This window comes from Cricetulus griseus, chromosome 4 (genome assembly GCF_003668045.3).
Source record: "Cricetulus griseus strain 17A/GY chromosome 4, alternate assembly CriGri-PICRH-1.0, whole genome shotgun sequence".
In the NCBI taxonomy this organism is placed as follows: domain Eukaryota; kingdom Metazoa; phylum Chordata; class Mammalia; order Rodentia; family Cricetidae; genus Cricetulus; species Cricetulus griseus.
This window is the reverse complement of record NC_048597.1, coordinates 9777098-9792819: the sequence shown is the minus strand read 5'-3', so window position 1 is coordinate 9792819 and position 15722 is coordinate 9777098. Positions and strand designations below refer to the sequence as shown.

General features: G+C 42.3%; 1 protein-coding gene across 3 annotated transcripts in view; it reads left to right on the top strand.

Annotated features, from left to right (window-relative positions):
* Map3k7cl (MAP3K7 C-terminal like) overlaps window positions 1-15722 on the top strand; it is a 35595-nt gene that overhangs the window by 13615 nt on the left and 6258 nt on the right. For all 3 annotated transcript variants that reach the window (XM_035444433.1, XM_027412345.2, XM_027412344.2), the window contains exons 2-3: window positions 1457-1518; window positions 10893-11008. In XM_035444433.1, the coding sequence (XP_035300324.1) occupies window positions 1457-1518; window positions 10893-11008 (178 nt within the window). The remainder of the gene's footprint in view (window positions 1-1456; window positions 1519-10892; window positions 11009-15722) is intronic.

Genomic DNA, 15722 nt, shown 5'->3' with positions numbered 1-15722 from the left:
GTGACCTAATTAATGAAAAGTGGACATTACCACTTTTCTACCAGTGAATTTGATTATGTTAGAATATAAAAATAATGTATTTCCTTGCTTTATTATGACTTGAAGTGGTGTGTGTGTGTGTGTGTGTGTGTGTGTGTGTGTGTGTGTGCATGCACGCACTGCACTCTCAGGCATGTACTGGGAAAGAGTTTGGAATTGAATAGCCAGTGTCCCTATGGAGCCACAGCTCTCTAGACAAGACAGATCCTGTTTAACCAAGCACCAAAGCTGGATTAGCATCCTGTTCTTGAAGAAACTTGGGGTAACAAGTATCTGAGGCAACATTTCTGCCAGGCTTCCTCCCAGGCTTCCAAGGATGTATCTTTTGAAGGGGCAGGAGCTGTTTATGGTTAACTAAGTTGCTTCCGTGTTTGTTTGAGGGAATGTTTAGACCACTGACAATTGCTCCAGGTTGTCAGTGTTGCCTGACCCTATGCGGAGAGATTCCCTGTTTGGGTTGCTGGCTGTTACTCACAGTAACGTGGAGTGAGTTTTAGAGAGCTGCTTGTAAATGGTAGTTTGTAAAGGTAAGAGTAAAGGGGGAAACTATATAAAGGAGGCTACAGTTTGTCACACACGTCCTTCCTGCCCCATTGACGTTGTTCTGGCTGGCCCATTAGCACCTTGTTAAAGCACTTTCATGCCTATCACATTTTTTTTGGTTTGGGCTAATGTGACAGTATTAAGTAACCCTTTTAAATTGGAGAGCTAGAGCCGGGCGTTGGTGGCGAACACCTTTAATCCCAGCACTTGGGAGGCAGAGGCAGAGGATCTCTGTGAGTTTGAGACCAGCCTGGTCTACAAGAGCAAGTTCCAGGATAGGCTCCAAAGCCACAGAGAAACCCTGTCTTGAAAAACCAAAAGTAAATAAATAAATAAGTAGGAGAGCTAGGAGAGTAGACATTTGAGCACCTTGAATTGCACCTTGTTTGAGACAGGGTCTGTTGTTTTTCTGTTGTATATAGCAGGCTTCCATAGATGGTCTTGTCTGTTTCCACCTCTCTGGAGCCCCAGATTACAGATGCTCATGTCACACCCCCACACCTCCAGCTTTTAGGTGGGTTATGAAGATTTGAACTCACATCAAGGCAATGTGGCAAGTGCTTTACCACTGCCACACTAGCCTCATTTCTCTCTCTCTCTCTCTCTCTCTCTCTCTCTCTCTCTCTCTCTCTCTCCTCTCTCTCTCACTCTCTCTCTCTCTGTGTGTGTGGTCAACTAAACTCCTCTCTCTCTCTCTCTCTCTCTCTCTCTCTCTCTCTCTCTCTCGTGTGTGTGTTTGTGTTTATGTGTGTGTGTGCTCAACTAAGATCCCTGTGGGGCACCCCCCCCCCGTGTGTGTGTTACACAGAAGATGAAGGGTGATGCTCAGGAGACACATGGCATGCTGGGTAACCATTGTATTTTCATGTTTTAGATGATACACCGTCTGAAGATGCTGTTCCTTTGGTCTTCCCAGAGCTAGAGCAGCAGCTCCAGGTAAGGACTCTGCAAACATATGCCTGCTTTCCTTTAGTGCCACAAATAGTGAGCCAGGAAGCAGCTAAGTGGGAAAGATGAATTGCTACAAAGGGCGGAGGGCTTCTAAGTCACAAACATTGGTATTTCAGAGCTCCAAGATCAGATAGAAGCAGCTAGGGGAGGGCCTTGTTTATCCAGCTGTGATACTTGCACTTCAAATGCTCAGAGTAAAGTATCTGGAGCTGAGAATGTACCTGCTCCCACTTTCCTTTGCTACAGTGTCTCTGGGCCATTGGACTTTAGCTCCATTTTGAGTTACTGATATAGTATTAGATGCTGCAGAGAAAATCTGTCATATTGCCAAGTCTTTGGAATAATTAATTTTTTCCCTACTATCTGCTTCTTTCCCGGTTCTATGACAATTTCTAGGGTAGTGGTTCTCAGACTGTAGGTCACAACCCCTTTGGGGTCAAATATCAGATATCCTGCATATCAGATGTTTATACTAGGATTCATAACAGTAGGAAAATTACAGTTACAAAGTAGCAATAAAATAATTTTATGGATGGGGGAATGCCACAGCACAAGGAACTATATTAAAGAGTTATAGCATTAGCAGGGTTGAGAACCACTGCTCTAATGGAACATAGCAAGTGGGAATTAAAACCTTCAGAAGAGTGTTAGTCCAGCCTATAAGAAAATAGTTTCTAGATGACATATGAAAAGGTTATCCCAGGAGACTACATCAGTAGAACACATTGAAATGTTTCTTTTTCTTTTTCTTTCTTTCTTTCTTTCTTTCTTTCTTTCTTTCTTTTTTTTGAGACAAGGTTTCTCTGTGTAGCCTTGATTGTCATCCTGAAACTTGCTGACTCATGAGACCCACCTGCCTCTGCTCTCTGGGTGCTGGGATTAAAGGGGTGTGTCACTACTGCCTGGCCAGAGTCTTCTTTTTAAAGATGCTCATTTACTTCTAATTTTTTTTAGATGGCATATTCTGGCAATAGGCAAAGGAGATTTTAAAGTTAAATGTTTATGTATACAGGGTTTCTGCCTATGCACCTGTCTGTACCTCCTTTGAGCCCGGTATTGTCAGATCCCTTGGAACTGCAGTTACAGAGGGTTGCGAGCCTCTGTGTGGTCCTCTAGAAGGGCAGTCACTTCTCATAGCTGCTGGGGTAGCACCTCAGAACCAACACAGAGCAACTCACTCAGATGTGGGCTATCATTGCTCCCTTCCAGTAGCCAGCCTGTTTAAGAGACCATGAACACTTATGGAGGTCTCAGTAAAGATGGCATAGCAGGCGGGAAGGTAATATGGTTTCCACACAGCTATCATGAGGCAGTGCTGTAATCCCAAGGATGCCCGCCCCAGCTATCAGTGACCTCTTCCTCTTCCTCTGTGCTCTTCACAAGCTCACCCTGCCCACCCCCACACTGGCCCAGCATCTTTTCAGCGTGGAGAACTATTCAGTATTCCCTCTTCCAGGCTCCTTTTCTTTCAGCTATTCTCATACCACACATCATATTCCTTGAGAGCTATCCGCCAGGGGTTGTCTACGTATGTGTTACTGGTAGTACATAGCAGGGATTGTAAAGGGAATATTTTCCCCTGTTTTACACTGACACCGCAAAGCTGCTTTATTAAAATGGAAATCATGTGAAAACAGGGGTCAACATGTTTTGAAAATAAATCAGGAAGTCAATTCAGGTTCCCGTTCCCTCATGAAATTGTAGATAATGAATTCTAAGGATTTTGTTGTTGTTTCTCCTGGTGTGTGTGGTGTTGGAAAATCTATTCCATGTAGAATGGAAAAGCCATTCTACATCAGGAAGTCCCACACTAACAGCAATGAAACTGCTTTATGTACAAAAGGAACCATCCTTTTTTTACATGGAAGAGGTCGTCCTTACAATTAGACTTGAGTTCTGTCTTGTAAATTTTTTTTACTTACTGTCATAACCCACTATGGGAAAATAAACACACACGTAAGAGAAAAGAGCCTTGCAGATGTCACTATACAGGAGACTTAGAAACTCACCAAGCAGAGAACAAACAATGCCAGACACGACTACCGGTTCTCTCTGCAAACTCCAGAATCAGGTCCCACAGCTGCACATTGGCTCTGGAGCAGGCAAGCGCCATTTTTCTTCATGTGATCTCATTTGGTTCTCACAATAATTATAGAAGCTAACTGTTTCATTCTCAATTTATACATGAGAAACTTGAGGTCGAATTTGGGTGTAAATCAATTTGCTGATCTTTCTCTTAGTCCTTTTTGTAGAACACATGGGCTATTTAAATTAGTTCGATAAGTTGAGCTTTGTTTTGTTTCTGGTTGACAAGGTTACCATGATGTAGTTCTAGAACCGCCTTGTAAAACTTGCTGGGACTTTCTGATAGTCCCTGCACATTCCTTGGTAATTTATAAAGTGTGGCTATAAAATATCTATTTGGTAGATACTCTAGCACCGATTTGACCCCCAAGATTTTTCTATTGCTTTGCCAAGAATGTGGACGTGTTTGAACATGTAATTCGTGATGCTTCTATTTTCACAGAAGCCAAAAAAAGCCTTGAGCAAGAATAGCAATGACAAACCTTTCTCTTGATGTCTCTATTAATGCAAAATTCTGGGTCAGAGACCTCAGGGTAAGGTGGAATTAAATGAACATTACTGTAATGTTCATTTCTAGGCCCGGAGCCTCTGCAGAAGGGCAGGTGGGAGGCCAATTTTACATTCCTCCCTTGGGATTAAGTTTCCATACCCCTTGTGGGTATCAGGAGCAATATTCGGTACAGCAGGTTTATATTATATAGACAAAAAAGGTGGTATTCGATGTGCACTTCAAGAGTGACTGAAAATGTATTACTTTAGGTAAAAGGTTTTTTTTTTTTTCTACTTAGAACAGTGTTGATGGACTTATATCTTTTCTCTGTCTGGAAAGATGAAATTTTTTCACGGTCCAAGGCAAGACCAAGTCCATGCTACAGCCCATGTTTTGGTCACTACGGTTTAACTCAAAGCTTGCACTCTCCAAAACTTACTCTGATCAGCCATTACGTGGAGTTAACAATAGCTGCCCCACACTGTGGTAAGAATGATGGATGGTACTGAGGAGGCTGATGAAGTACTTGGAAAAACAAAACAATTGCTCAGTCAACATAAATAGTCTTCCTTGGTGAAAGTCTTGATTAGATAAAAACTTTAAGGTTAAGTGATTTATTTTTATATGTGTAAAGCAAAACCAAAGATGCATGCATACTTCTGGATTCCTTTGGATGTTCTCTTCATCAGGCCCAGGCATTTGGAAAACAATGATCTTTTTTAAAAATACTCAATTGAGCAATAACTTCAAAGCCTTTGTCTTCTCCTCTGATGATGGTAGTGACAGGTGTCTCTATGGTACACTCTGAACTTGCCTTTTCTCAGACAGGGTCCAGTAAGTCCACAACAATCTGATGTCACCTCTACAAATAGACAATTTCAGTTTCCCTTGAGTATCACACTGTTATCTGGACAGCCTCTCCAGAAACTTCTTTTAGTACTTGCCTAAGTATATCAGTTGACACCTGGGAAATGAGATCGTTGAAAGAGGAGTTGAGCCCTGTATCCCTGGATACTGCTCCCAGGATGTCTTCAATACCCTCCTGGAACTATGGATGGGAGAGACTGGGGGCGGGACACTGACAACAGCCAACATGTTCTCTCTTGTCCACACACTGATGAGTGTATCCTTTGGATTTGGTGGCCATTCAGAGAACATATATAGATGGTTTGGAGCCTTGCCAAAGTAATTTTTTGAAAGCTTGCTCAGTGGTTTGTAGGATATACCTTGTGGGAAAAGTCTGAGAATTATTGAGTTACTTTGCTCTTTTATATTCTCTGGGTCAACACCAAGCTGTATAATGTGTAAGTTGCACGTTATAAATTCCAGCACTTGTTAGGTTGTGCTGTTTGTACTGTAGAAGTATCAGTTACTATAATATTCTTTCAAACCCTTAATGTCTTAAAATAATAAAATTTGAGTGACTATAGTTGAATATACTCTAGATCCTCCGTCCTCCAGCCTTATAGAGGACTAGGCTTCTCCTCTTATACTTAGCAGACAATGCTTATTAATCTTGAGAGACATTAAAATGGAGTGTAACTTCTATTCTCCCCCCAAATAGGTAATCCTGAGAATCACGGAATAAATACAAACTCTACTCAACCACTGTAGAATGTTGGCTTCCTAAATATATCTTCTGTGTGGGAAGCTGGGGTAGGAGAATTAAATTCTTGCGTTTTTGAAGTGGACAGGGCCAGCAGTTTCTGAAGTAGCCAAGCAGAAAACGGAAACGCTTGAGCCGGCTTTGCCCCTTGCTGAGGGACTGGCCGCGTGCTTTCTCACGGGCTCATTGCCAAAGGATGGAGTACACTTCTGGAGGCTGTGAACCGATGGCTGAGATGGTGCGGTGTGGTTCAAGCTGCATTCTTGGAACAGGAGCCTGCGGTTTGGTTTCTCCCTTAGTTCATCGTGTTAAATTAGTCCTTGTGATTGGGCTGGGTTCCAGCAGCTGTGACGATTCCCCCGCGACTCTGCGGTGTAATTTAAAGCCTTTGCAAGCTCAGTTCTCCCAGGAAACGGGGTGAAGAGGAAGTGGCCACCCCCGGAGCTTTGACCTCATCCAAGCCCCAGTCTGTGCCTTGGGAACCTGTATTTCAAAGCTGGCTTGAAGCAAAGCTGGGAGAACATCTTTATTTACCCCCTCCAAACTCCTGTAAGAGACCTCCACAGGGAGTGAGACTGAGAAGCAGTTTCTATGATAACACAGCAGCTATGTTCTAGAATCCCAAACAATTGTTTTTGGTGGTGGGGAGTGGAAGTGAGGGGCATGCTACCGTAGGTTGAACCCGGGGCCTCCCAATTGCCAGGCAGGGGCCCTGCCACTGGCTGCTTCGCAGGCTGTTCTAGGATGCTGGGAATATCCGTACCTTTTCATTGTTCCCTATTTTGGGATTCCTTTGGAATCAGCCTCATCCCTTCAACAGGAGGGTAGACAAAAAGGCATCAGAGTGTAGGAAGCACAGCATAACGAAGAGAGGATAACAAGGGAAGTGTCTCCCGATTTAAGAGGAAAACAAGCACGAAGCTGGCTCACTGCTCACCCACACCCAGTGTGGGAGCTCAATGAAAATCCCTCTAGTTGGGGATAAAACGACGTTTTATTATTGTTGTTTTGCATTTTTTTAAAAAAATAGTCTTATGTAGCAGTTTTGTGCTGAACCCAGTAAGCAGCCAACAATGACTTTGAACTTTTGGGTTCTCTGAGCTTCAAGTCCAGGGACTGTAGCTGTGTACCATACCCAGCAGATCACTTTTATTCCCCAAAGGTAATGGTTTTTGTCTAGCTATTCCAGGAATTCTTGTAGATTGTATTTTAGTTTTCAACTTGAACGTGTGTTAAGCAGGATCAAAAAAACCATTAAGTCATTCATGCCTGGGTTTAAATGTTCCATTACTTAAGCATACTGGTAGGTAGTTGTTTTGTTTTAAATTTTATATATTCGTTTATTTTTAAACAAGCTCTAGTAAGTTTTCACTGGAAACGCCCCTGGTTTACGTGAGTCTAGTGGCAGCCAGTGTGCTCATTCTGCAGCATTCCCACACGCTGTGTTCAGTTCAGTATCCCCGGCACTGTAGTGACGGACACTAGTTTTGGGCAACATGGCATCATATTCTATTTCAGAGTTCCTCAAAGCTGGGCAGTTGGCAAGGATGAGCAATCTCACTCTCTTCCATCTGCTCATCCTCAGAGTCATGAACTTTCCAGTTTTCATAACAAGTTGGAACTTGGAATTGATCAACTCCAGATCTTTCTTCTTCCTTTCTGCAGATACCATCTCCCTGCCTTGGCGTGGGATGGACCTCAACTGAGAGTTGGTAGCTCTGTTTTTAAACTATACATCATATTTGTGTGCTTGGATGTTAGGAATGTATTTCCTCAGGCAGAATTTTAATTTAGCGAACACTGCTGGTCACATCACCTCATCTTTTGAGGGACTCTGAGAAGGCCAAAGAGAGCTGCCATCCGTGGGGGACTAACAGCAGTACACATCTATTTTATGGGGCAACAGGGAGGCTTGGGTTGGAGCTCAGTTGGAACCCTGCTTCCATAACAAAGCCCAGGTTCAATCTCCAGCATTGCATACACCAAGTGTGGTGGCACCCAGAGGTAGGGCCAGGGAGATCAGACATTCAAGGTCTTCCTCACCTACACAGTCAGTTCAAGGCCAGCTTAGTGACATGAGAACCTGTTTGAAAAAAAATGGCAATGAGTTTTAGGAGGCACCGAGTAGCACGTCATTATCCTAGATTCCATTAGTTATAAAACTTACATTGATTGGAATCTCTCTCGGGATGCAAACTGCATGCAGGTAAACAAATTCTTCAATGAATTTTCTGGGCTGGGATAATGTCTACTGTCTTCAGACGACAATTGATTCTGCTGACCCGTAAATGTGTTGATTTGCCCAGCAACGTTTTTGGCTAGCAGTGAATGTCTTGAAGTTTTAAAGCGGTGAGAAATGTGAAGTTCCCTGGCTGAGAAGAAATGAAATGAGCCCTGGCCAGCAGACTTGGGAAGGAAAGCATCTTAGATGGCCAGAGGGGGGAAAGGAGCATAGAAAACTACCTTTGCATCAACATGGACGACAATTCCAAGTATACAGTTCAGCTGCCTGGCTGGTCACACATGCCCTTAGTAGTATGACCACACTGCCTAGGAAAAAAAAAATCCTTTCAAGTAGTCTTTAAAACTGATATTAGTTGTAAAAAATAGGCTTCATTATGGCATTTTCATTGATAAGCATAATGTGCTTTGATTATATTCACCCTCCCTGTTACCCTCACCTGTTCCTCGCCTCTCCCACAGGTCTCCATCCTCTTCCAAAATACAATATCTAATTTCTACAATTAATAGATGCCAGTTAGCCAGATGCAGTGGTGTCCATCCGTAATCCCAGATGCTTGAGGGGCTGGAGTTTGAGGAGACAGGTTGAAGGATCACCTGGAATACACCATGCATGAACTCAAGGCTAGCTTGTGCAAGTTAGCAAGATACTGTCCCAAAATAAAAATGTAAAAGGCCTAGAGATGTCACTTAGTGGTAGCATGCTAAAGTGCAAATAAAAACAGAAGGAGAGGGGCTGGAGAAATGGCTCAGCACTTAAGGACAGTGGCTGCTCCCCTAGAGGGTGGGAGTTCCAGCCCCAGCATCCCCAGAACAGTTTGTAACTCAGGTTCCAAGGGATCTGACACCTTCTGGCTTCTCAGGCATTGCATGCATGTGCATAGACAAACACACAAGTAAATTAAAAAACTCATAAAATTAAAAAAACACAAAACCAAAGTCATGGGAGAAAAATCCCAGTTATTTGCTTGGCAAGGTGCCAAGCAAAGGAAGGAGGAGAGAGGAACCGCCCTCTCTTAAAGAGAGTGTACTTGTGATTTTCAGTTTTCTTCTTTTTAAAATTATTTTTCTTTATGATGTTTACAGTGTTCTGTTTGCATATTTGCCTGCACACCAGGAGAGGGCACCAGATCTCATGATAGATGGCTGTGAGCCACCATGTGGTTGCTGGGAATTGAACTCAGGACCTGTGGAAGAGCAGCCGGTGCTCTCAGCCTCTGAGCCGTCTCTCCAGCCCTCAGTTTTCTTCTTAAAGCACAGCAGAAAGGGCAATGCTTGCCTTGGATGCTGCCATCTTTGTTCTCCCAGACATGCAGAACCTTAGACTCTTTTGGCTATGACATTAGGTAGCTGCTAAATTTGCAGTTCACGTACTTGCAGGTGGCAAGCGACGTGCTGAATCCCGCCTGAACAGATGTGGCTTATGTGGTGTTCCTGAGGGCAGGACGGCATGTATAATCTCATGGCTGCCAGTAGGCCAGTTCTTTAACAGGGCACAGATGATTTAAAAGCTTGGCTTGGGAGCCTGGGGTATGTTGCTTTCATTCTGCTCTCTGTTACACCTGGGAACCTGCCAGGAGAACAGGTGAAAATGGACGATGGGTTGAGATTTCTGGGACACAGGCTGGAGGAGCCAGGAGTTCTGAATTCCTTTGGCAACGGCTTCGCCTCCTGGGGTGAATTATATTGTCATACTACTGTGTTCTGGTTTTCCAATTATTTCTATATTGAAAAGCATAGCAGTTGCAGTCGGCTGGGTTGATGCCGTGAATGTGTTCCTAGGGATCGGGGAAAGACACTACAAAACGTGATTAGTGTTAGATTCCACATGAATTAAGTGACTGAGGATTTCACACGGATGTAAAGTTCGTCCTAATCAGAATTGGAGAACACTGTGCAACTTATTATGATTATTTTGTATTCATTGCAAATATCAAAATGTTCAGTGTGACTTGTCAGTAATGCGTATGTCTGTTTAGAACTTCACTTTCTAGAGCGAGAAGCATCCTCTTAGCTGTCAGCCTGAACACACACTTTACTGAATTGCTGTTACTTACCGAGTAAATGTGACACCCCCCAAAATCGGTGTGTTTGAAGAACTTTGGACCAAATAGTAAGATAAGAAATCCATCAGTTCACACTTTACTAGTATAGGTGAGTGATAGTCGTACCTAGTAAGACAGTTTACCTACATGGATCTTAGTGACAGATAGGACCAAAGAACTTGTTCAACAACAAACTTCCATGCTTCTCAGATTTGACAATTTTTTCCACATAAGTAATTAGGGGGTGATTTAAAAACTCCTTAAAAGACAATTAACTGTCATTCTAAGTGGTATGTTTTAAATCACACATGGCTGATGTGGAAATAAGAACAAAAACTCATGGCGGTTTTAGTTAAAAATGATAACTGGAGGTTGGAATTTTTTTTTTCATGCTGTATGTAGAAAAGTTTGCCACGTGGACCTGTTTTCCTTATTGATGGCAGGAAAGAAGAAATGCAAATCTGTTCTCTGTTCAGCCTCATGTGTCATAAGCAGGGTTTAGGGGTCTGGTCTTCTCGGAGCTGAGCAGCTTCACAGATGACAGCTGTTCTGGGCTTGTGCCTCGGGACCATGGGCGTAGACAAAAAGGGAAATTGAAACAGACAACAGGAGTGTTTCCCCTGATCTTTTCTGAAGCAGTTAACAATTTCCAAGGAGGATCACAAATCAATGGGAAACTTACTTTTCATCTACACATAGCAAGTAGCCGACGTGTAGCCAGCGGGTCTCAGGGCTCTGGGACGAGATGCCCACGAATGTCACAGGAAAGCCCATGTCAGCACGATCATCTCTCTATGTTCCCTCAAATAGAAGTTGCTCGACTTTGTGCCATGTTCATTATCGGTGCTGCTCTCTGTTGCAATGGACTGATTGCTTCTCTTTGTCTGTGCAGCCTCTGCCGCCGTGTCACGACTCCGTAGAATCCATGCAGGTGTTTAAACAGCACTGCCAAATAGCAGAGGAGTACCATGAGGTCAAAAAAGAGATCGCCTTGCTTGAGGAAAGGAAGTAAGTACTTGGCCACCCAGTTGCTTCTACCAAGCAGAGACTGCGGTGGGCCGGTGGGAAGGGAAGGGATTTTAAGAACTAGCAACAGCCCTTGGGTAGATCAAGTCCTTCTACCTTCGGCCTAGGAAAGAGAGCTGTGGGCAGGCTTCTACTCAGAACTTAATTGTTTTTTAAATGAGATATTTTAGTTAAAGAAATTAAAAATTACCAAATACCGTCCAGAGCCATTCCATATTCTCTATGGTTCTACCCAGAGCCTCAGGGCACTTTGGATTGGGGTGAATTTTAATTGATGTTTAAAGAGGAGAGGTCCCACATTAAATGAAAACCCTTTTTAGAGTTATGTAAATGCATTAGTTGCCTAATTACATTTTATAGTCCTAGCAAGTTTTTTTTTTTTTTAATCATGATAGCATTTATTATCATTACAGGTCTGCTATGGAAAGTTATACAGTTCAATTAATTAAAGCACTTTAATTTTACTGACTGTTCCACAAAACCCATTTTATTTGCACTCAGTTCTGCCAGCATCTATCTTTAGTGACTCTTACTTTTTTATTCCTGAAAAGCATCAAAGTAAGCGCTGTGTCTTCATCCACTGGCCAGTTTGTTATAACACACTTACCAGGGAGACCTGTTGGTAGTATTTACACATCTGACTAAGAAGTGATCACATTAAAACATAGCTACAGAGGCATTGCTCACTGTTGAGTTCCTGAAGAAGCCTAGTCCATTATGTGCACCTAAGTGTTACACACATTATTGCCTGGGCATGAAATAGAACTCACAAGCAGGGCAGTTTTTTTAACATTGTATTTCTTCTTCCCCTTCATCTTACTGCAGTGTCGCAATGTATTTATTGCTTAATTTCTACCTGAATGAAGGTGAAATGTGTTTTGTTTAAGAAAATTCTGGGACTCATGAAGACTGCAATATAGAGGTTGGATATCTATAAGTGGATTTGGTAAGCAGACTACTGCATTTACCAAATGAACTCAGCCTTTTCTAAATTTCCTGCTTTGCTTCACTTCAGACACAAAAATTGACTTGGACTTTTGGCTATATGGGATTAAAAACTGTCAAGAAATCAGAAAACACAAGTTTTCAAATCCAAGGCTTTCTTTTGGGTTGTAGAGTCTCCATAAGCTGTCCAGATTTTTTAGGATGCATTTGTCAGCACAGTGTGACTTCTGAGAGTGTCCAGTGTTGTAGCCACATACCTCAATATGCCTAGGAACCTCTGTAGAACTTCCTACCTTGACCCTGCCTCAATTGCATAGTCCTATTCTTTCCCAGGATGGAGCTGGGTCCTGTCTGTGTCTGCTCCACTGGCAGCAATTCCTGTAGGAAGGCCCAGCCCATGCCCTTGCCTGTGGTGATCAGATCTTTTCCTCGGCTATGGAAGAGCTGCTGAATGACCCTTTGAACTTTCAGTAAGCTAATGCTGTCAGTAATCATGTTTAAGTTTATCCCTGTCTTTACGATGCTCTGTCTCTCCTGTGGGAACCCACCCCCCCCCTGCACTTGCTTTCTTTAGCATCTCTTTGTCTCCTTATCATCCACTGTGGAGCTGATCATAGATGTCAAATACGAATGAGGTTGATTTAAGGTAGCCCATTATAGGTTGCAGTAATGTCCTCTGCATAAACATATTCTCTTTGTATTGCTATGGTCCTGTATTTAAAATATGGCATTGATACCAGTAAGGGTTACTAAGATAACTGTTAAATCACAAGTGTGGTTAGAGTCGTTACTGTATAGAGTGCGTTCTCTAAGGGCTATTAGCTGTACTGTTTTTTCATTATGCTATAGTGTGCCAGTGGTTCATTTTGTAACAGATCCTTTTCTGAAGTCTTTGTTTTCAAGCAAGATAAATCAGGCCATATGGATTTGACCCACGAAGTTAGCATTCCATTAAAAAATGATTCTGATGCGAATTTCTCTCCCAACACTTCATAAAGTGTGGCTGACTTTGATGCCTTTGACAACTGGCTCATGCAAGTGAGACACAAAGATTCTAAAGTATTTTAAAAGCGATATTTTCTTTATTGGAATTGTGTGTGCAGTGCACAGCCTGATGTTTGAACTTGAGACTGAATTTCTCTCATATCTCCAGAGGAGGTCTCCCTGGATCAAGTTTGGGAGCACTTACAGCGAGAGGCAGAGTTGATAGAACTCTTACTGTGCAAGTCCATTGGGTGGATAAAGATAGTCAAAGCTTTTCACAGTTTACTCACCATGGGATAAATCCTATTTGTTTAAATTCATTTCTGGCTTATGACCAGTGATGTATAGAGTCAGTTCCTACGTTAGTTGGAGCATCTATATCTTTTTGTATGTAACCATATTCCTTATAATTGCATATATTATAGCATTATATATCTTTCTGATACATCTTCCAAGAATTTTCACTCAGTATACATAGCTTCTTTTGTCCATCATATAGCTTTAGAAATCTAGCACTGATAGACAGAAATGATTTAAAATATCCAATTAAACTACAACCAGCTATAAAGGTTGCTGAGTTCTAGACATGATCCTATCTTGTCTGGTGGAGAAAGCAGTTTTCTGGTCTCTATACGAACCTCCCTGAAAAGATAACAGAAAAAGATCGTTATAAAAGATGGACTTTTCTGTTTGACAGTTTAGGGCTCTGCAGGGTTTCAGTGTTGTGTAGCCGTCATCGTGGTTGTAGATGATCTTCATCAGCTCAGAAGGAAATCTTGTAGTCTTAAGCAGTCCCTCTCATTGTCCCTCTTTCCTAGCCATTTTAGCAAACAAACCTGTTTCCTGTGCCTATCAGCTTGCTGCTGGACATTTTTTCAGTGATTGTAATCGTGTAATGGGTTTTGATGTGACTCTCACAAGAGTAATGTTTCAAGTTCATCCACGTATCACACACCAGTGCTTTGTTCTTTTTATCTGTGGATAATATCCTGTTGTCCACATCTTATATGCCATCTGTTGGCTAATGTACACCTGGGTTGTTTGTACTGTTCAGTATTTTGAATAACGCCGCTATAAACATGTGTGAAGAGTTCTAATCGTTGCACATGTCCTCATGTGCTTGCTCCGTTCTGAGGATACCAACGCTAGGAGATGGCAATGATGTGTCATTGTGGTTTTGATTTACATTTCCCTGGTGGCTATGATGTTGCACAACTTTTATGCACTTCTGGGCCATTTCTGTTTTCTTGGGGAAATATTTGTTTAGATACATTGCCCAATTTTAAGAGGGTTTTCTTTTTAATTATTGCGTAAGAGGATCACACAACTTTAGTGGGTTCAAGTGAAGCATTAGAGGGATTTTTTTTTTTTTTGTATTAGGAACCCACAGACATTTTAAGACCTGCATGCTTATGTCTTATGTAAAATGATTGTGGAGAATAATAGCTTATCTAGGGGAATATTGAAATGTGGGAAGGGGTACTTGGGCTACTTGTAAAACTTTAATGTAAAAATAGTCCTCTTTTTGTTTGTGTTTTGTCATGGTATTTAACTCATTCTGAAACTGCCAACAGAGATTTTTGTGTTTAAATAGAAATATTTGTTGCCTTAGATCATTTTCGAAGAAATATTTTGAAGCCAAGTTCTGGGGAAGTCTCTCAAAGTTTGGGGATGGAGAGGATATCAGTAGGCCACTGTCACAGAGTGAGCAGAGAAAGGCCACTTTTATCTGCACTACTACACTCATCGGGTGAGATTTGGAAAAAGGTTGTGTAATGTGAACACAAGGAGACTGGAACCTTGAGCTGTACTCCAGGCATATGGGTCTTACACATTTACTCAGTTTAGAAATTGTGTTTTCATGGTCATAAAGAAACAATAAGAGTGGTATGTCCCACAGATGTTGGTAATAGTAGGTGGGCACACAGCGTACTCTTTCTCATGATGTCTGATGTGTGCAGCTTCCCTCCTGGGTAAAGTATGGGATTGGAAGTCATTTCCCAGCAGTATGTGGTTCCCAAGACCAACCCACCAATGAGAATAAACACACTGCCTGGTCTGAGCTTGGATGTAATGCTTGTTGGGCAAGAGACTAGAGAACCCTGGAAATTGATTGCTGAAAGCTTTGCTTGAGGAGGCAGAGGAAGGGCCAAGAGGATTTTTGTTTTGTTTTGTTTTTTTTCATTTAAATAGCTAGTATTTTTTGTTGAGGATCAACACTCCAGTCATAATGCCCCAGTCATAACAATTGGGTCTCTAACACCATCTAACCCAGGGCTGTCCAGTCTCTTGACTAGAATTCTCTTACCCTCTGCCTGAGACCTTGTTAAAAGGGACATGCCATGTATATACCCTTAATGAGTATATCATTAAGTCATTTCCTTTACCAAGGAGGCAGCACCAATGCAATCTCCAGAGGAGCAGAACAAGGAAACATCTTCTTTTTTGCCTTATCCCCATCCCAGGATCAGCTCCTAGTGATTGACAGAGCAAGTCCTGCAGCTTTCTTTATTTAATGCAGTGTATCTCACGAGGGGCCTTTCCTCCCCCAACTCCAACCCAGGACCTGGATAATATCCAGAGAAAAATGACTTCACGACCAGGATGTGAGGAAGTTGTTATCCAGAATCTAGTGAGTAAAAGCCAAGGATGATGCTGAGGCCCCTCCAAATGCCATTGTCTAGGATAGACTCTTCAGGCCTAATTGTCAATCAGACTAAAATTGGACAAACCCTTGCTTAGACTCAATCTTGCGCCCCCCCCACCA